Raw genomic sequence first — 21,679 nt, forward strand, 5'->3', positions numbered from 1 at the left:
AAAAAAAAAAAAAAAACTTGATGCCTCCAATGAAATAAAATCATCTTCCTTTTTTCTCACATGATCCCTCCAAAATTACAGAGAAACTTTCCTACATGGTTAAGACAGCAGCACAGAATGGGGAGGAAGAATTGAAGTATTAGCAGAAGCCAGTCCTTGGTTCCAGGTCTCCTCCTTGTAGGAATTCTTCAACACAGAGACACTTTCCTGCCCCAGTTGTGTCTTGCCTCTCACCCTGTTGCTGTCACTAACACAGACCTTCCCACAGCTCATGTACACTGTTTTGTTGGGGAACAACAGAATCTGCGGAAGGTCTGGATCGACATCCCCAGAGGACTCAAGATTCCTAGAAAGGCTATGGATGGGCTGGGTGAAGCAATCTGTTTAAAAATTTCTTTATGGTTTCTGTAGCATCTGGATTTTGGATTTTCGTCATGACAGAGAAAAAAGTAAAACAGACAAGAATAAAGGGGAGGCTAAGGGTTCAATAATCAAACTTGAAATTATAGTACTTGAATGAAAACATAGCTGCTTTTCATTTGTGCTGCCAGGACCCTTCCTTCAAAATCACTTTTAGGTATTTCAACTAGATTGAGCTCCCTAAAAAGCACAGACTACATTGGAGAGCTGGCCAAAAGGCAGATACTTGTCACAAAAACCAGCACGTTTTGCAGAAGGTACAAGGCAAGGGTGAATGTCTTCACCTTTTTTTTCAATATTTTACATTGCAGAGACCTCAGAAAAAAGCCAGTGGAATCTACTTCCCTGAAAAAACCAACAGGTGATTCGTAGTAGCTAGCTTGGTTTTGGGGGCACTTGTCTTTGAAGCTGCCTCCCAGAAGTGTGAGCATGTGCAAACATGTAGTCCAGTTTACTCATTAGAAGGGAGCTATCTCAGTAGGCTGAGGATAAGTAAAGTTACCAGCTTCACAGACATACACAGTATGCTAAATGATCACCAGCTATTTCCACTTGTCTCCTATAGCTGGAATGAATGGCATTTAATTATTCACTCCTTCTAAATACGTTGAGCAGTTACCAATATGCAAGGACCTCTGTTCTGCTAGGTACAAAAAAGTGAAGGCAGGGTCTCTGCTCCAAAGGCACAGGGAAGATAGATGGCTCAGTAGAATGAGAGACGACCGGAAGTAACTGAGTAAATGAGGGTAAGAATTGAGAAAATGTTATTGGGTGTCAGGGCATAGTGGGAGGTACATCTTCACTTGTCCTGACTCTTTCAGGAGAGAGTGGGAATTGGCCAGCTGGAGGAAAGCGCTGGATGTTTTTGGTAAAGTGAACAATATGGCAGAGATTTAGTGACAGTCAAGCGGAGGCAAGTGCAAATGTGGCTGAGGAGAAAATAGCTTTTGTTGACCCCCCTACACCTCCATCTGCCTTGTCTAAGCTACATCCAATAAAAATATAGTCTAATAAAAAACTCTGCAGAGTTGCAGATCAACTCCCCCAGCCCTAGTTTAATTTGCTTACAGACTTTACATAGAAGATCTGGAGGGGCCACCCTGGGAATGATTTTTGCACAGAAGTTAGGTATAGAAGGAGGAGAGCGATAAAATGTGTGCCACACTGAGTGTCTCCATTGTTGCTTGACTTGATTTCTTCATTGCATCTGTCTCTCCTGCCTAAAACTTGGTGAAGAATTAAAGCTGAGATTATACGAAAAGTTTACGTCAGGTGAGGAAATAGTCCTTTTAGTTTCTCCTCAGCCGTGTCCAACCTAAGTTTGCTGACGTTGGGGATGATGTCTCTTTGTGTTCATTTCTATTTCTTCACCACCCACTGCATTGCCTATATATAACAGATATACAGTCATTATGTTGTGGATGAGTGAATTCCTGGGTAAATGAGCAACTGTGAATATTGGTAAGTAAATGCTATTTTGCTTATAATTACAGAAAGAATGAATGCCTTACTCAACGTCACCCACTGAAAATGCATTTAAGTTTGAACAGCCATTCAATTATAGCAAGAGTAATTGCTCACTGCTGTGTTATGGATGTGGTCCAATTCCTAGGAAAAATACTTACATGCATTATAAAAGCATAATTTCACCTGACACCAAGTGGCTCCCTTGCAAGTTCCTTCCTGACAAAAGTAAAGTAGACGTTCCCTAATACATCAAGAGTGACTCACCTTTTCATTTCCAAGTACTGTTCCTTCCAGCGTGAGTATGACATTTGCTTAAAAAATAAAGCCAGTTCCATCCAAGTAAATGACATCTGGACAGCTCTTTAAGGTGAGCATTTTATTGGAATATAGGCATTTGGCAGAGTAAATACATGGTTACAAAGTATTCTAAGTTTATGTGTTTTGTATAGTGACCATAAAAATTAAACCATTGTAAAAACAATGTAGATTTTTTTTTTAAATTTTAAAGTTGCAGACTTCAGAAAGAAAACCCCGAAACCCATATGTTTATGGGAAAGTAGAAACACATGTTGCCAACTTTTTTATTCAGTGTAACTATTATTTTTTGAGTCAGGGATGTCCTTCTCTTCCTCATATTAAAATTGTTATGTAGCACATATCACTGATGCCTGTCTGAAATAAAGGATTTATACATGCCAGGCAAGTGCTCTAATACTAAGCCAGAACCACTGGCCATTGAGCACTTTTTCTAATGAATTAAAAATCACTTTTTTTTTTCTCTCTGAAGGAATGGTAAAAACCCTCTGAAATCACTGCCTGTCATCTGGAGAATTACAAAACCAGACTTGTGAATTCTTTAATAAGATGTAGAGTATCATACCTAAAGATCTTCAGTTCTTCACATATAGCCTCTTTTATTTTTGTACCAGGGATTGAACTCAGGACCTTGCACAGGCTTGGTGCCAGGAGCTACATCCCCAGCCCCACATACAGCCTCTTCACAAAGCTTTTCGATAAAATGGAATCTTATCCTCAATCTCCAAAATAGTTTTTAAAAAGTGAGAGAGTTTACTGTGCATACTGCAAGGTACTACTGTCTGCTCCAAGCAAAACAGGAAAACTTGAGAAACCATTTTTTTAAGGAAAATATTCTTTCTTTGTGAAAGGCCAGTAATAACACAGCTTGGTTTAAAGTCATTTTTTTTTCTAAGCATATCTTGAGGTTTTATGCATGTCTGAAGGCTTTGCCCATAGCAGAGATCCCCAGAGCAGAGCACAGCGACTTTTCATGCTGCCCATTTCAAATCATAATGGCCTTGCTCGCCTGGAAACCACTAAAGCAAAACACACAGATCTGTATGAGAAATAAGGCAAAGGCGTGATAACATGAAGTTACCCCTTCAGCATAGTAACACAGATATAGAATATTTCAATGCACTTCAGTTTCTATTCCATTTTCAAATGTAACAATAGTCCTGCTCATATGAAAGCGCTTGTTTTTGTGAAATATATCTAGCAAAAGTTCTTGATTGTGTTTTCCAACATGTTCTGCTACTTAGTGCCTAGTTTCAGGATGGACAAAGGAAAGGTACTAATGTTCATCCATCTAATGCAGTGAAATGAACTCTCTTAGGATTGGAAGGGCTCCTGGAATGCAAGAAGCCTTGAGGCGAGCAAAGGGAGGAGGCTGGGAATGCTCTGGGGTAGGGCTGGCCTGAGCTGGGGCTCCACGTATCCACAGTTCTCCCAGAGAGAAGAGCAGGCCTTGTGGGGCTGGAGACTGCTTCTTTGGCTGCCTGTCTTGCTGGGCAGTGCCTCTGGCCATCTGGCCATTTGTCTTTTGGACTCTGAACTTTATTTAAGGGAAGATTCAACAAGGGCAGAAAGCCTAAATGAAACCATCTCCCTGCCTAACAGCAAGCTGCAGGTAGCCCCTGCATAGCAGTGTGCCAGGTGTTCAGATCCTGCATTTCCTGAGCACCTCCTGCACCAGTTCCAGTGTTACACACTGGGGATATTAAAGTTACTTGCCGGGCAGGAAGCCATAACTCAAGGATGTAGAGTTTCAGCAGAAAGCACAAATTATGACTAAGGCTGAATTTCAGTCCTTTGACGAGAGGACCTTCTAGGAGGGTCAGGAAGTAAACATAATTTCAATACACCACGGTAAATGCCAGGATGTGAGTGTGTACTGGCTGAGCAGCAACCAAGGGAGAAATGATCTCTACCTTCCTTAATTATGATGGGATCCCTCAAGCACCTCAGGGTCCAAACACTAAGAAAAGTTAAGGTTCTTCAATATGAAACTATACTGATCCTATTATTAATCCTTTATGACTTAGATATCCAAGACATTCTTCTTGAGATCATGGGAGGAAATATTTTATTTCCCGATTAAATGGCTGAACTCTAGAGAACAAATTCTCTAAAGAACTGATGTGCTTGATGTATTAAATGTACTTGGTGATAATCAAAACAAGCCCTTATGTAATATTTTGGAATGTAATACTGAAATTGTTGAAGGAAGCTTCGAGATACAGTAAACAAACTCTTAGGGAATAATCTAGTATTTTTCTAAAGAAGAACAGAACAATCTTTTTTGTAGATTTGTGCAAGTAAGTCCACTCCATTTTTAATATTAACAGTTATAGTTCACTATCCATTTAGAAGATACATTTCTTTCTGTTCCTTTCAGAAAGAAAAGAATAGCGCCCTTCTCATACAGGGTATCACCAGTGGTTGGTACCTAACAGGGATTCAATTAATGTGCTGAACGACCAAACAAATGATTTCTAATTCTGGTGACATTTGTAACTTGGTGATCTATGCTTTTGGGTTCATTCATTCCCCATCCTAGAATAACCCAGGATTGTTTGAATGGAAAAAGAGAAAGCTATCATGTTTGAAAATTGGCATGATTTCTTCTTCTAGACTAAATTCTCATGGGCCTTTTAACTTATACAAGACAAATCACCTTTATTATTATTATTATTATTATTATTATTATTATTATTATTATTATACCTAACAGTGTGTGGCATGCAGTAGCTGTTCAAATAATGGTTGTTTAATTGTAGCTTTAAGCTTGGTAATTTAGCTGCGCTCTTTGCACAGTCTAAAGCTAATTTGGAATGCTCTCAGGCTTATGCTTGCCAATACAATTTCCTTGCCTCATCTGAATTTCCTTAAAAAGTGGCTAATTGATAAAAATCAACACAATTAGTTAACAAGAAACCGATAGCAGAATTAGTAACAGGCTCATACAGTCCCATAGACTACAATCTTCCTTCCTTTGTTCCTGCTCAGCGTCTCCTGAGACCTACCACTGAGCACCAGTGCTGCACACAGGAGGGGTGACTGTGACTGGTGACCTTGCAGCCTGTGGAGGGACAAATGCTGAGCCCTTAAGGGCGGGGAAGTTGACAGAGTAAATAGTAAGGCTGAAATTACAGTATACTTTTGCATTCTTACTAAAAGTTAAAAATCCTTAAAGTGTGGTAGAAAACTGTACCGCCCAAAGGTGTGGAGTATAGAGAACTGGGCTCCTGCTGCTTTCGGCCTCTGTGGCAACACTGCTGCCCCTCTTGGCCCCTTCAGCCTCACCCCAACACTCCAGTGCCTTTGTGATTCCTATGAAAATGCTAAAGCAGAAAGTCAAGGTGGAGCAGTTCGATTCCACAAAGGTTGGCCTCTGTGCTGGTAGCCTGTGTGCATTTCCTTTGGCTTTATTATTCAACTTAAAGAAATATTTCATAATTTTTCAGATAACTCACATGCGATTCCCACATATACCCATAACCACAACCCTTTGAATCTGTTCAAAGAAAGACTTGCCAAACTGTGCCTCTCACTCCTCCGAGGGCTGCTCTGGGGAGCTCTCCTGGCAAACTTCTCCCTCCTTCACATCATCTTGAAGTGAATCTAGGACATCTGTGTTTGGAGCACTCTCGACCACCCACTGACACCCAGGCTTCCCTGCCTCAGTGTCCACGCTGGTCACAGCTGGTGTGGCGACGCTCTTCCCTCCCATCACTTCTTGTTCCTCAGGAAGCTGACTCTCCCCGGGGCAAACGGGGTCAGAATGGAAAGTGCAACCTTCTTGCCGCATGGCCTGGCCCTCTGCAGCGCTCCCAGTGGCCTCTTCTTCATGGGCACCCGGTGTGGCAGCCCTCACTGCCAGCTCCTCCTCGCGGGGTTCTGTGGCCTCTGCTGGCTCGGCTGTGAGGCCTGGGCAGCTGGCGTCCTCGATGAGATCTCTGGTGAGCCCGTCACAGGCTGGCTGAGAAGCAGGGCTGCTCACCTCAGGGAGTGTCCCCGGGTCTACCCCGGGGGCCTCAGCGTCTGGAGGAGGAGACTGGGCCTTCCTCTCACTGACTTCACTTTCTTCACAGCTATCCTCCTGGGGGGCAGCTGCCTGCTCGGCCTCTGTGTTGATTTGGGTTTTTTCCTCTTCTTTTTCATTTTCTTGAAGAATAAGTGCCTCCTCCTCTGTGTCTTTTTCAATCACCGCAGCAGACTCCACTGGCTCTTCAGCAGTCACCACCAACAGCTCTCTGAGCTCCTTCAAGGATCCTGAGGCAGACGTGGAGCCTGGCTTTTCACGGGCGGGTTCTTCGTTCTTGGTGGCCCTTCCCAATTCTGAGCGTACACCCGGGGTTTCTTCCGTGTCTTCCTCAGCCATAGGAGTCACAGCAGGGTCATCAGTACTTGAGACAGTTGCCTGCCCCTCCCCACCTAGGGCAGAGCTGGGCTCAAGGAAAGAAGGGCTTTCTTGTTTGGCCAATAAAGTGGGATCCCCCAGCTGCTGCTTTTCCTCTGACTCTTGGAACACTTCGTTACTTGGGGTCTCACTATCTGGAGCTCCAGCCAGAGTGGCAGACACCATCCTGGCAGGGCTGGCCTGGTTTGATCCAATGGCGGGTTTTAGATCTGTTAAGCTGGACACACTTTCACTAGGCAAGGCCATGTTGTCTTCAAATAAATTGTGCTTTTTCAGGATGGCAGCCTCCTGTATCACTGAAAAATAACAGAACACAAAAACTCGATATTAAGACTGCTTGGACAACCAGGGTTTTTAAATTTTAACCAGAAGCCAGACTCCCCATCAGCCTCTTTGGCTATCCAAATTTTCAACTTTAAGATCGGGCTTATATCCACCCCCTTCTAGGTAGCCTTTTCTCATAACAAAAGCCTGAAAACTCTTTCCAGACTCTGAACCTTGATAGGTTCATTCCTTCGTTTACTCAAACAGCAAACATTTGATCTAATATAGGACTGACGCTGAGAAGCCAGAGGTGAATAAAAGATGGCCTTTACCTATAAAGTCTATAACAGTACCATGCATATCACTCAAGCCCCCTGTGACATTTTCTTAGATTCTAGTAGATGAAGTTCAGTTTGTTCACATAGACTGGAACACATTTAGGACAGGGGCAGACCCTTTACTATTCTTTCTCCTCGCACAGTCCTGATGTGTAATAGGTTCTCAGTCCTGACAGTGCAGCTGAAAGAGGTTTATTAGCCTGTGCTGTCCAAAATGAAGATATGTGTGCAGGTACCTCAGCCTCAAAGGCCTTAAGAACCACAAAGACAGTAACACCAAAAACAGCCTCCATTTTTGACAACGGGTGTCTGGCTAAGGACGGCTCTGCAGGACTGTGGTGCTCAACACCACCACATACTGGGCGAAGCCGTTCATATCGGAGTCAACACAGATTCGTGTATGCAGCATAATCTTTCAGCAGCTAGAAGTAGATTTTCCTGTTCTAACAATGTCAATATAGTACGACAGTTTTCTCAGAGAGGACGGTAAGATGTCTGGAGGAAAGAAGTCTTCAGTCACCCAAAGGTCTCCATGGTGGGCTGGCGAGGCCTTGACTTGGCTTCTCTTTGTGCAGATGCCATGATGATTCTATTGCATTCTGTAGCTCTTGGATCCCTATGATTAGTTATGTGATGTGGGGCTTGTGCTTGGCCAGTTGTCCCTATGGAGGCCTTTGGGTGATAGGCAAGACCTCCTCCGTGGAGCCCAGAAAGGTTGCAGGCCCACAGCTTGGTGGTGGCCCTTTTCAGCACATTTTAATCTGTCTTCCTATTCACATTCCAACCCCAGGCAAAGCCAGATTCCACAGCACACTGGGTGCGAATATCCTCACAAGGCCTGCAGGGCATAGTTATACCCCTGTGTCTTTTTATGACTGGCCAAATGGAAGTAAGGAGTTTGCTGAGAGAACAGAGCTCAGGCCCTTCTGTGGAAGACATTTCTGCCTGGCCCTAGGAGGGGTCATGAGCCTGTGCATAAGAGCACAGTTCTGTCTGTGTCTTCATTCTGCCTTCTCAACAAAGGACGACAGCCCTACATGAGACACCTTAAATTTACTCCCTCTAAACTGTAGTTTTCTCAGGTACAAAAGGAGGCTTGACATTCCCACCTCAGAGCCTGCATTGATCCTTTCAGGAAATAGCATCTAAAGGAGTGGCATGGTGTGTACCAAATCATGAACATCCATCCAGTCAAGGTTGGCATCCTTCCTTTTCTTCCCTCTCCTAAATGTCTCCCTGCACACCAATGCTGACTTCCTCTTTTCCTCTCTTACTTCACAGCCTTCCCGAGTTCCATTTCAGGGGTGCTCCCTTCATGGGGAGCCCCTCCAGCACCAGGCAAACTTACCTTTCAGAGTTTCATCAAGGAGAATCTGATATAAAATCTCTTCATAGACATTTTCAACGTGGATCATATTGGTATGATCTGCAAAAATGAACTGCTCATATTTCTGAAGCTCCTGGAGAACAAGAGATAAGAAGATAAAGAAGAAAAGGCATGAGATGCCTGTCCTCAGAGGAGAGGGGGAAAGGACAGTTCCCACTAGTGGTCCCCTCCTCAGTGGGTTAGTGAGGAGGGTGATGTTAGTCCATAGGCCAGAGATGCTCAAATACGGCAGTTCAGCTTGACTGTGTCAAGAACCACATATGACCTTGATATATCCATAGCTGGCCATGATAGGGTGACATTCAGCCCTGGGTGGTTCCGCTTCCTTTCCTTATACATTTGAAGGGAAAAGACAGAAGAAACTTTGGCTATCTCAAGGCCTTGTCAGTAGGTCTGACTCCTTTTAACCAAAGTGTGTCCTTTTTTAAAAAATATAATGCCAAAGTACTTTACCAAGGTGTGAGTTATATACAGGGAAACACACAGGTTTTGAAGGAACAGCTCAGTGATGTTAAATATACAATGATACCCGTGTAACTATAACCCAGATCAGGATGAAGGACACTTATATAACCCCAAGGCTCCCAAAACTCCCTTCTAGTCCACAGCTCTCTAAGAGATAAGCAGCGATCTGACAGCTGCCATGGTAGATAAGCTTTTGCTATTCAAGAACATCAGAAAAACCAATCATACTCTTGTGTTTACTTTTCAGATTTTTCCCTAGTTGCCATCTATATCAGTAGCTCTCTTCTTTTTATTGATAAACAGCATTTGCTATATGGAAAAATTAAAATTGTTTACCCATACTCCTTTGGCACTGAGATTTTTCCACTTTTTTACCATTATGAACATATTTGTTATGAACGTGTTTATAAAAGTTATTTTTTTGGACTTAAGGACTTATTTATCAAGGGTATATTTCTAAAAGTGAGGTTGCTGAGTCACGAGATTGATGTATGTTTAATCTTATTAGAATGTGGTCCTTTTTCTGATTAGAGAGTTTCTAGTCAAATATTCTTATCTAGCATTCTCTTTTCCCTCTGACAATGATGCTTCTTTGTTTCTTCTAAGATAGCCAGGCATGCTGCAAAATCCTTTAGCTTTCCCTGCTTCTAAGGATTTCCAAATGGTTTGCTTGTTATCCACATAATAGGGCAGGGATCAAAATGTATCAAATCATATCCCTAAGATTAACCCAGTCATCCTTGCACCTAATGGCCCTGGGAGATCCAGAAACTTAGCAGTGGGACTTGATTCTTTTCGCTGAATAGACAGATTGTCTGGCACGTGATCAGAAGCTGCCACCCTCAGATAATTTCAGTGCTAAGACGTGGAGGCGCTGAGGCCCAGGGTTGTACTGCATTACCAGCAAATTCCATTTATAAATAGGTTTCATTTATACCCACGGAGAGGAAAGTCAAAGGGCGTGAACCTCAGTGACCCCGGAGGGTTTATGAGACGGCACTGATGCCCGGACACAGAAGAAACACAGCCCAGGAGACGACACTACCAGGACTCTCTCCATCGGACCCTGCATGAGCCACGTCGCTGCTCTGAACCTCTTTTTCCCTGTTAAATGAGGGGCACAGGATCATGCCTGGAACCTCCTTTCTTCTTCCCTTCTTGGTCCTTATTTCCTTGACTGCCATTCATCTCTCAAGACTGGGTGAAAGCCTGGCTCTAGAAAGTTCTGTGCTTGTCTTCTGCCTCTACGCTGCAAGCTCCAGAACAAAAATGGCTGGCCCAGTGTCTGGATCATACAGATACATTTTAGTACACGTTTTAGTTTATTTTAATGCATGTTTTTGGAATAGAAGCCCTTTAAGTTTTTAACCAGCTAAAGAATTCTTCAGGAAGATATAATTAAGGAATGTTTATATTGTTATGTGCCCCGCCTTACAAAATAGGTCTTCTATGTTGAACTGATTGAACTGTGTCATATGTTTAATTCTCTGGATCAGTTAAATTGAGATCCTGAGGGTGGATCTTGAGACTTCAATCAGCCTCCTGGTTCTACTCAGGACCACACCGCCCTGCAGACTACAACACACTTTCACAATCACGGCCCCGCATGCCTGATGCCATTAGTTTCAGTAAGTAAACACTATTGGATATGACAGGACAAGTATCTTTCTGTAGTCGTGTTACTTAAAATCTTTCTATATGTAAGGTCCAGTGTCAGAGGAGTGGATGCACGAGTTATACTACAGTGGGGAACTCCCAGTCTCCTTGGGTGTTCTATGTCACCATTAGCTTGGCTGCAGTTCAGATCCTGGTCCGGGGCTTGGCAGATCCTAGCAGCTTCTTATTTTTGCAAGTAAAGTTTATTGAACGATTTTGTCTGTGTATCATATCTGGCTACTTCTGTGCTGTAACAGTGGAGTTGAGTGATTGCAAACAGAAATAATATGGACCATAAAGCTTAAAATATTTACTCTCTGACCACTTCCAAAAGAGTTCTGCAATCCCTCCCTGGTCTAATCTGCCTGCTGTTTGCAAGTACAGCACAGCAAAAGAACAACTCTTTGGAGCAACCCATCCTCTTACTGGTTTGCATGTGGATGCCAATGCCTTCTGCATAGTGGGAAGCGTGATTTGAACCAGTGCCTCCTGAAAAATCTTCTTCCGGATGGTGCTGCTGTCATAATCATATTGCTGTCAACAGAGAAACATGTGCTAAGTAGAGGCATCACAATGTGTCAACATCCACTTAAATAAAAAACCCAGCCACCCATGTCATCTCCCCTTTCCTTCTAATTTCTGAAGTCTTGCATTTTCAAGGTTTCAGAGATCTATCTAAATCCTGCTCACTCCAGGCATAGGATGTGACACAATGACTCACCTCACTCTCCCCTCCTGCAGATATGGAAACTGAGGCAAGATCAAAATAGAGAAGTGGTATTTGGGTTAGAAAGAAGTTGGAGATAGAACCTGGGAGTGAATTTGTTTTTCATCACTCTTTCTGGGCAGGCCCATGGAGCCGCAATCACCTATCACTCATAGTCTTCTAAGAAGAGGCAATGAGTTGTAATGATTTCTGCAAGGTAAGAAAGCGCTGGCTCTGAAATACATTAACACTGTGACCTATTAACCTAACCGAAGAAATTTAACGTCTAGAACAGGAAAAATGATGGTTTGCTCTGATGTGCATTAAACATCCGAAACTGGAGGCCAGAGTTTGAATTTAGATGTCACTTCAAGGGGTTCACAGACAGGCATATGGAGAACAATGTCAGGCATGTAAGCAGAACAATCGGGCCAAATGAATGGTTGGTTAGTCATGTGAGGTCATTTATACTGGAGATACTAACTTAAGGCAAAATTATAGCTCTGTTCAATCTATCAAATGGTATTATGTGGGTGGGAAAAGACTATGAACAAAGAATGAAAGTGGAATTACCAGTGGCAAGAACATTGGTCTAAAGTAAGAGAGCATGTTCTTTCCAAAAATCCACCCTCCCTTTTTCAGGACTGGGGATCAAACTCAGGACCTTGCACTGGCGAAGCAGATGTGGCACCACCGAGTTAAATGCCCGGCCTGAAGAGAGCATGTTCTTACAGTCAAATGTCCAGAAAAGGAATGGGCTATTCTCAGAGGTAGAAAGTATCCTGGCACTGGAAGTGTCCAACCATTGGTCAAACCACCTCTGGCAGGAACCTGCTTAACACTGGAGATGAAGTTGAAATAGAGGCGCCTGAAGTCCTTCTCAAACTCAAGGTCCTGAGATGTGGGCACCTTTCTACTTGCTTTCTTCCTCTCTTTCTGTCTGCTGAAATACTTGGCAGTGGTACTGTCTTTTATTTCAGCTCAATTATTCATCCGTTACTATTTGTGTGACCATAATTGTTGCTTTTTGTCTGAATAATCTGCTTACCAGAGTTCTGCCTGGGTGTGAAGCATCAAGATTAGGTATGAAATTCAGGGACAACCCTGGGCTGTGTGGGACTTTGATCATCTGTTCCAAACCATTATTTAGGACAGGCAGGCGGCAATAAAAATATTAGTAAACTATATGAAAGGAGAGTTTTAACTCTAAGATCATCATGACTAGCCTGTTGAGCTTGAGTAAACTTTCAGAGGATCCATTTCCTCATCGGGATACATTCTAACCATCTCACAAATTCTTGTGAAGATCAACTGAAACCTGGTAGATTTAAACATTTTTTACTTTACCAGTATGTACAAGATCCTAGTGAATTAAGAGCAATTTCATATGACAGTTATCTTTTCTTTGGGTTATTTCCTTGGCCTTGATGTTTTGATTTTTTTCTTAAAATGTTGGCCAGTTTAGAGTTATTATACTGCAAACTCTTTGAAGAGAGAGGCTGTGCCTTGTCTATTTTTATAGGTCAAGCCATACCTGTCATAAAGCTTGGAATGCACAGCCAACAAACGTTTGTCAAGCCCAATTGTTATAAAAGTAAACTGGGCCCTGTCCTTCCAAATGTGGGCAACAGTGCTAAGAATCTGTGGTCCCTAAAGTAGCCACTAGATGGCGGAACAGGTATGAGAGTCAGGCTGGGGAAACCGCTGCAAAATGAAGTCATTTGGAGAGGAGGACAAGTAAAAGGGAGAGTAGGGTATTCTGCATTTATCAAAACAAACGGGGGTCACATTCTTATTCGTTCTGCCCACAGATGAGCCAGCAGTTTTACCTTCAGGACTCGGAGCTTCACCTTCTCAATGGCAGCAGCAGTTCTGGAGGCCTCTCCCTGGAGATGCGGGAAGAGCAACTGCTCGAAAGTGAACACTGCATTCTCCATTAGCTGGAAATCGAAACACAGAAACCCCACCATCAGCCTGAGGTCTGCCTGGCCTCGCTCAGATGAGCCATCGAGAGTCCTCAGGCTCTGCTCTGGGGGTGACATAGGCCCTCGTCCCACCACCTGGATTAGGAGATGAACAGTCCTGTGGTCACCACGGGATCACTAAGAGGCCAGGAAGCCCCAGCCACACATGCATGTGTGTGCAGTCCCTTTCTCATCTCCTTCCCTCATCCACAAATGGGAAACCCAGGACCCTGGGATGGAAAATACATCATCTCCCGAGGTCATTCCCCACCTCCGTCCTCTGACGCTGCAGCCACAGATTAAAGAGATGAGGTGGGAGCTTCTCCGACCGTTTTGGCAGCACGTCCACATTTAGGGGGACATAAACCTCAGCAGCATCCCCAGCCCAGGTTCCTTCCACCCCACCACCTAATATCCCTTTTTTCTCTGCAAGGCTGGGAAGCCAGGCAGGTCAGGAATTGGTGGTAGTGGCTGCCCATGGGCCAGAAAACGGAGTGGGTTCAGAGATCTTATGGTCTGCAGTTGTGCCTGTCATCTCTTTCTCCAGGGCCCACTATTACCACAGGAACTGCTGTTAAATTTCTTTTTTTTCTTCTTCTTTTTTTTTCATACCAGGGATCAAACTCAGGATCTTGTGCTTATGAGGCAGGTACAGTGCCACTGAGCTAAATCCCTAGCCCTTAAACTTCTGCCCAATTTGTTCCTTGTTACCTTTAGTTTCTTGTAACTCAGAGGTTGGACAATAAGATACATTGCTTAGTCCTGCTATAAGTTTTAAAGAAAAAAATTTCTTTTCTTTCCAAGCCGGTGGCCAATCTCAAAGCATTCAACACAAAGCTTTATCACAGCGCTTACAACACTGTCATGAATTAATCTAAGAATCTATCTCAGTATTGATCCCTGGGATGGGATCGGACAGTGTCAGCCCACAGTGAGCTCCCTCTAGAGCATCTATGATCGCAACAGATTGAGTCTGACCATACCCTTGCTCTATCGATGAAACACTCTAACATGGAAAGAGTCTGTGGTATTCATTATTGTTCCTGGAGAAAAAATTCCTTGGGAGACGGGGAGAAGCAACCTATCAAGAGAACCCAAATTCAAATAGGAAGCTGGGACTGACTGGTTGGTTGATTCTTAACTAGGTTAGGGAATTACAGTAATTTAAGCCAGTGGTTCTCAATCCTGGCTGCATATTAGAAGTAACAGGAATGGGGGTGGGGTTTCAAAAGCGGAACCAGAGATCATTGTGTTAAGTAAAATATGCCAGCTTCAGAAAGAATATGCCACATATTTTCTCTCAAATGTGGAATCTTTAAAAGGGGAGAGGGGTGGCATGAAAATACAAGAACTATTTGGGAAGAAGGGAACAATGCAGAGGTGGAGGACAAGAGCAGTGACGGGGAAAATTATCTGACTATGTTTATACATATACAAATCTGCTAATGTGAAACCCATTCGTGTGTGCATACCAATATGCACTCATAACAAAATACAAATATACACACACATTCACACATCTATTCAGAATCACTGGGGATGAGCCGTAAGCATCAGTATGCCAGGTGATTCTAATGTGCAGCCAAGGTTAAAAAGCACTGATGCGTCAACTAAATAATTATCAATCAGTGCTACTTTATCTCGCCAACAGACATCTCTTCTCTGTGATGTTCATCAACACGGAAGAAAGACAAAAGCAGCTAGAAGGGCAGAGAAGTGCGCCTCACTTCCCGGAAGCACCCAGACCCTGCCTCCTCTGCCAGGAGCGGGCGCCCCCTCTCTCGCCCTCATGCAGCGTGCGCGCCCTGCCGCTCCCACCTCCTGCATGTAGTTCTGTGTCCTCTGGACCACCAGGTCAACGTGTGGGAATCTGAAGCGGCTCTTGAGATCCTGCAGGCCCTCTTGAAGCAGGTTGACCTTAGTGTAGCAAGGTTCCATCTTCACAGAATCTAGTGGCAGATTCATAAGCTGGTCCAGATGCTGCAATGTGATGAAGGGAAACAATAAATACTTCTAGATGGAGAAGTCATATTCCTATATATGACACGACACGTAAGTTCGAAATAGTCACACATATGTCATCAGAATCACTACTTGGAGCACCACACCCATGACATCTGCAGTTGGGTTATTTTTCTCCTTCAGTGGGTCACCAAGACAACTCCATTACGGTGACAGAAACCCATGGAAGGACCAGCCAAGTGACAGGGAGACACGGGGTGCACTAGCTGTGGGGGCTGTCCAGTCTTCTAACGTTCTCAGTGGACTCAGGGCTCCTGCTTCAGAGCTCACAAACTAGGTACAGAACTGCCGTTGGCCCATGAGACTCCAAAGCTCCTTTAAAGAGTGACATTCGAGTCCCGGATTTGGCTCCGTGGTTCCACCGCCTGCCTCGCAAGTGCAAGGGCCTGAGTTCGATCCCCAGTACCAAAAACACAAACAAACAAACAAACAAACAAAAAAGAGTGACATCCACTCAACCAAAGTCAAGGAGGTTAGGACGCTGCCTGGACTCCCAGACTCTGGGCGAAAAGCCAGGGCTCCCCACTCTTCTGAGGTTGTCAGTGAGCACAAGGTTTCCATCTGCTGTTAGAGGCTGCTTCGCGGTGCTAGTGGATGGGGGGGCAGAGGTCTTAAAAGTCAGGGTCCCTTCCCACTCAGTTTACACCATTGATAACTTAACCAACAAGGCCGCGGATTAATGATCATCTGCTGAAGTCACGTGCTGGCAATAGACTCCAACACAACGTTGGATGTTATTGCAACAGAAGGCATTCTATCCTCTCGCTTTCTTCATTTTTGGTACCAGGGATCAAACTCAGGACCTTGTGCTTAGGAGGCAGGCGCGGTGCCACTGAAGTAAACCCCCAGCCCAGGCATTCTATTTTCTAAGTTTATTTTATACTATTTTTCAAACACTGACTATGGGGGTTAAAATGAAAAGGAGAGTGGGTAGGGAAGAAGAAGACAGAAAGTTCCTGAGAAGAGGCTCTGGGGGAACCAGGAGAAAGGCCAAGTGAGTGAGAGTAAGAGAGGGTGCACTGACAGACGGAAATGTTAAAAGGGCCCGTTCTAGAAAGTACTTTAAGAGAGAAAATCATTCCCTTTAAGAAGTGAATTATGGAAGGGTCCAAAGAAATAAAATTAATGATCAAAAGCACACTCCAGAATTTCCCCGTTGTCAAACGATAAGGAATGTGTCATTTAAAAATGGCAATTAAGTAGGCAGGATGGGAAAAATAGATTTGCCACTTTGCTCCTTTCAGGTGGCCAAAGGGTGACACTTATCATTAATGTTGGTATGGAGGAGAAAGTCTCAGCCACACACAATTAGTGGGATGTAAAATGTAAATCCTATTCCTGAAATGCAATGGATACATTTGCAAACATGAAAAATAATACCTCTCAACATAAGAATCTATCCTACAGAAATAAAAGCATCGGGACATAAGAATGTATGGTTGAACGCGTCATGATGCTTCCATGATGCTCTGTGGCCACCACAAAGAATGATTTAGACCTAGAACTGATACCTTGGAAATAGTATCATGAGGTATTTTTTTAAAAAACTGATAAGCAGAATAATATATAAAATACAACCTGTTTTTCTCAATGCAAACAATGTAAGAAAATAGCCTATAAGTGTGTGTGTTTGTGTGCATGTGTGTGTATTACTATATATACAATGAAGAAAGCACAAAATGATATGAAGGTTGAAGATGTTGGTGATTCCAGGGGAGGTAGTTGGTGTTAAGAAAGTAGGGGGAGTAAAGGCAAGCTAAGAACAAATAAGCTGCAGTAGAAAACCTCAAAGCATTTATGAAATGATCTTGATTTTGTATAATTATACATGTATATATAGCCATTAAGAAATAAGAAAGGCATAGGACAGAAGGGCAACTATAGTCTACAACTATTATATTTTTATAAAGAACTAGAAGAGCTTAAAGATTTATCATAAAGAAATGGTGTTTAAGGAATTTAAAATGTTAATTAGTTCAATTTGGTCATTACCCACTGCATTACCACATGATGTACCAAAATTATATGCAATTATTAGGTATTGATTAAAAGAAAAAAATTCATTTTTAGGGCTATCAGGAAGGAAGGAATGGGGAGGGGAGGAGGGAAAGAAGGAAAAGAGCCAAGTATCTGGTGCTACGACGTCCTGGCTTCGCGGGGATGTTCGTTTTGATGTGTCAGGTATAAAGGCCAAGCTGCCGAGCTGGAACATCTTGTGCCAGTGATTCTCAATCTTGAGGGTGCCATACCTTTTAGAGGTCTGGTTAAAACATACTCCAAGGCCCCACCCCCAGAATGTCTGATTCACTGGATTTGAGTTGGGGTGGACTAGAACTAAAGGGTATCAGCAATGGTGATTAATTTTGCACACACACACACACACACACACACACATATGTATGTCATACTGAGTATATTGCTTTACTTGTACAAACATATTATTTTTGAAATTTGAAAACCATTAATAAAGAAAATTAAGTGGATGGATGGATAAGTAAATGAGGTAGTCGAATGGATGGAACAGCAGAGAGAAGGAAGGAAGGTAGGAGAAAAGGGAAAAGGGACAGAGGGAAGAGGCAGGGAGAAAAGAAAGGAGGAAGGGAGCAGGGAAGGAAGGAGGGAGGGAGTCATCCAGGCCAAGCACCATGGAAAAGAGCCCTAAAAGCGCATTTGCTTCAGCTCCTCAGCTTTGAATCCCACCTCCTTTAGCTGAATGCTGTCCTTGGTGGTCTGAAAGCTCTGGCTGAGTTCATCCACTTCTTTTTCAAAAAGTGAGCGTACTTCACTGAACCCTGAGCTCATGGGCCCCATGAGCTCCTCCAGAATGGATGCCAGGAATGGTTGCACACTTTCCCCACAGGTTTTCTCCGCTGGCTGGGCCACCATTGCTGAGATAAGAAAACAAAGTGATACAGAGCAAATCTGCACTCAGAAGGCACCCAAGCCAGGCCAGGCTGAACAGTGGAGCCCAGAGCTATTCGGCAGCTAAGATACCGATCCGCTATTCACTATTCACCATCATCCTATACATACAATCTGTCCTCTAGAAACACAACATATTAAGTTATAATTCCTCTAAGAGCTAACTGGTCATTATAAAGCCATCTCCCCTAAGAGACTTAAAAATACAAGTAAATCTTTTCTCGGGAGGAAAATGAAGCCAAATTCCATGCAGTTTGTCACCTCATCTGCAGTTAGAACAAAACAAAACAAAACAAAACAAAATTTTTTCTCATGAGGATGACAGGCCTAGTGACAAAAATGTGCAGCGCACAGAAAATTTACAAAGAGAGATGAAAAAATGCCCACATAATTTCCATTCTCCAGAGCAAAGCACCACCCTTTAACTTGCTGAAAAGTGTAGTAAAGGCCCTGCCCGGTGCATGGGAGGATGGGAAATCTGCTTGGTTTTCAGAGCAGGAGGATTCTCCTAACTAGCCAGGCTCTGAAGCACTGCTGCAGTGGAGGAGGCTGGGCTGCTCTGTGGACGAGACGGCAGCTGTGTCACGGTGTCACAGAACGGAGGAGAGATGCACAAACTCACTGGGCATCCAAGCCCTCTGCTTCACAGATGGGAGCGAAAGAAGGCTGGGGGTGCTAGGTAACTTGGCCAAAGTCATACCCTAGTTTTCAAAAGCAGGACAAGTGTATTTTTAAGTTCATACTAGAAAATAACTTGCTTACAGCCAGATGGATGGCCACATTCTTAGTTTGGTTTGCAGAAATATGTCAGAGTTGTGGAGAATCAGATTACTGCTTCTGAATCTGAGAATCTGAATCTGAGATAACCAACACCATATGTATTCAGAGTGGTAAATATTAAACAGGTCATAGAATCATTTTTAAAGTCCTTTTAATAAAATATAAAGCAATCTATGACTCTTGTAAAAATGACTTGCTTGATAGCAAAATTGTTTGCTAGAATACAGTAATCATTAATTAATTTTGCTACAGCAACCACTTGAAAAGCATCTAATTAAAATTTCAGAGTAATCCTGAACACCGGCAATGTACATGTGACTGAGCAGAGCTGGCCAACCTCACTTGCAGAGTGGGCAAAGATCAGCGTGGAGGACTTGGCAGGTGAGGGCAGGTTCCTCCCTGCCTGCTCTCCCTGCCTCTGTTCACACAGGGTGCTCCTGCCCCTCTCTGCACCTTCATTCAGGTTCTTCTACCCACGACTTTTTCCTCCCCCTCTGCTTGGAAATTCTCTGCTCAAGTCCTCGGCCTCCTTCCAGTATCACCCATCGGGACAGCCTGACGTCCTGGAACCGGCACCAGCTTCCTGCGCTGCAGTCTGCAGCTGTTTCCTTACGGCCTGAATGGGTCTCATGTCCCACACGTGTACTCCCTGCTGCTCTCAAGCGCACAGAGAGGCTGCAGTGATGAATGCAGGGTTGTGGCACATTCACCCGGGAGCCTTCCTGAAGTGATGGCAGCTGTCAGTGAGAAACAGATGCGGCCTCCAAAGCTGGGGCTGACGGGACTGAACCTGACTCTGTCACACGCAAGTTTTGGAACCTCAGGTAGTTCCTAAATGTCTGCCTGTTTTCTTAGCTGCAAAATGGAGACCGTAAGAGTAATTACTTCTTGGGGTTACAGTAAGAGCTCACTATTTTCAAAGCGCTCAGAATGAATGTGGTGCTCCGGAGGCAACTCGGGAACCCTGAGAGCTCCTACTGCACCTGTTGCAGTATCTTTCTCTCTAATCACCCAGAACTAAAGTAGTACTCTCACTGGCGGTGCTCATCCAGGTTTCTGAAGCTCAACGGAACCTGTGTCCTGAATGGGAACCACTGTGCCCTCTGTTCCCATCTTGCGTATTGCGTTTAGCACTGTGCGCCCCTGTCTCAGTGTCTGTGGCCCTGCTTCCTATCCCCGTCTACTTGCAAAATAATGTTGTCTTCTTTGAACGCTAGCAGTCCTTATACTCCACAGAAGCAGAATAAATGCTTACTGAATGAATTGTAGAGCAGCACGAATAGAGCTTAATGGCTTTGCTTCTGAGAGTCATGTGGGAGGAAATGAAGCGATCACTACTTAAAACCCCCAAAGTTTTTTTGAAATCCAAAGCAATCTGTCAATGCACCCTTTAGTTCCCTTCCTTATTTTAAAGGTAGTGAACCACAGACTTGGTCAAAATGTGTTGCTGAAGTCCCATGTTGAAAAGACTTGATCATTACTTCCTCTCAAGCTCTCTTTCAGGAAGTCACTAATAGTCCAGGGCAGAATCTTTTTCCATTGCCTGAGGATACCTGAGAGGCACAGAGAGTTCAGCAAGAGAGAATGGCTTAACTCCAGCCACAAGAATGGACACAGTTAGGCCCTGCTGGGCCCCGGAGAACAGAATTTTGGCACAGGAGATGGTGTTGGGGGGTTTAAATTCTACAGAGTGTTTTGACACAGAGTCGATTCTAGATCAGTTGTTCATGGAGTAATGAGACCTGGATAACAAGAAACAGAAAGCACTCTGAAGTTAATCTATGTCTGGCTTTGGAAGGCATCACGTGAATGGACACAGACATCACACCCTTGCGGTGGCTATTCCTCTAATCTCCTCTCCAGAGGACCTGTTTTAAGAGCCCTGGAGCAAGATGGGTTGGACTATGAAAGGATCTGAACTGCAGAAATTAATTCACCAAGCTGACAATCTCCTGTTGGACTGTAAGCTTTAGGAGTGCAGGAGTAGATCTTAAGTGCACAGCTAACACTCCCTCGCCCTGCTTAGAAGACACTTAGTAAACATTATTAATTGAGTGAATGAGTGATAAACTTTGCACGACTGTCTAAAAAGATAGTTAATAAACAACCACAGATGAGCCTTCATGCTCATCCTCTGAAGTGACATTAGGTTTAGCGCACTTTTTGGGTTATACATAGAAATAACCTACATAGAAAGGGAAACCATAGCACCTACACTACAGGATCCTTTGAAGCCACCCAAGGCCTCCTGAGTGGGAATAGGCGAACTTGTTTTGCTTTGTTTTTTGGTCAAGAGCCAGATAGTAAATATATTTTTACTTTGCAATCGGTAAGTTTGAGACTGAGGTTCCAAGCTCTCTATTCTGAAGTCATAGCACAAAAGCAGCTAGAGACAATATGTAAATCAATGAGCGTGGCTGTGTTCTAGCAAAACATTATTTACATAATCAAGTGGTAGATTTGGCCTGAAGGCCACAATCGTCCAACTACACTCTTGCATTTAAACTATGCACATCCAACTGTATCTTTCATATACTTTAAGTCATCTCTAGATTACTTATAATACCT

At 43.6% G+C, this 21,679-nt stretch overlaps 1 protein-coding gene across 1 annotated transcript in view; it reads right to left on the reverse strand.

Annotated features, from left to right (window-relative positions):
• Positions 1–2,241: 2,241 nt before the first annotated feature.
• Positions 2,242–21,679, reverse strand: part of Niban1 (niban apoptosis regulator 1) — an 86,992-nt gene continuing 67,554 nt past the window's right edge. Inside the window, exons 9-14 of the mRNA XM_010631734.2 lie at positions 18,110–18,297; positions 15,206–15,367; positions 13,253–13,363; positions 11,144–11,251; positions 8,558–8,669; positions 2,242–6,903 (exon numbers count right to left, since the gene is read on the reverse strand). Coding sequence (XP_010630036.1) covers positions 5,735–6,903; positions 8,558–8,669; positions 11,144–11,251; positions 13,253–13,363; positions 15,206–15,367; positions 18,110–18,297 — 1,850 coding nt within the window. The 3' untranslated portion in view covers positions 2,242–5,734. The remainder of the gene's footprint in view (positions 6,904–8,557; positions 8,670–11,143; positions 11,252–13,252; positions 13,364–15,205; positions 15,368–18,109; positions 18,298–21,679) is intronic.

This window comes from Fukomys damarensis, unplaced genomic scaffold (genome assembly GCF_012274545.1).
Source record: "Fukomys damarensis isolate Sample0158 unplaced genomic scaffold, DMR_v1.0_HiC HiC_scaffold_11, whole genome shotgun sequence".
In the NCBI taxonomy this organism is placed as follows: domain Eukaryota; kingdom Metazoa; phylum Chordata; class Mammalia; order Rodentia; family Bathyergidae; genus Fukomys; species Fukomys damarensis.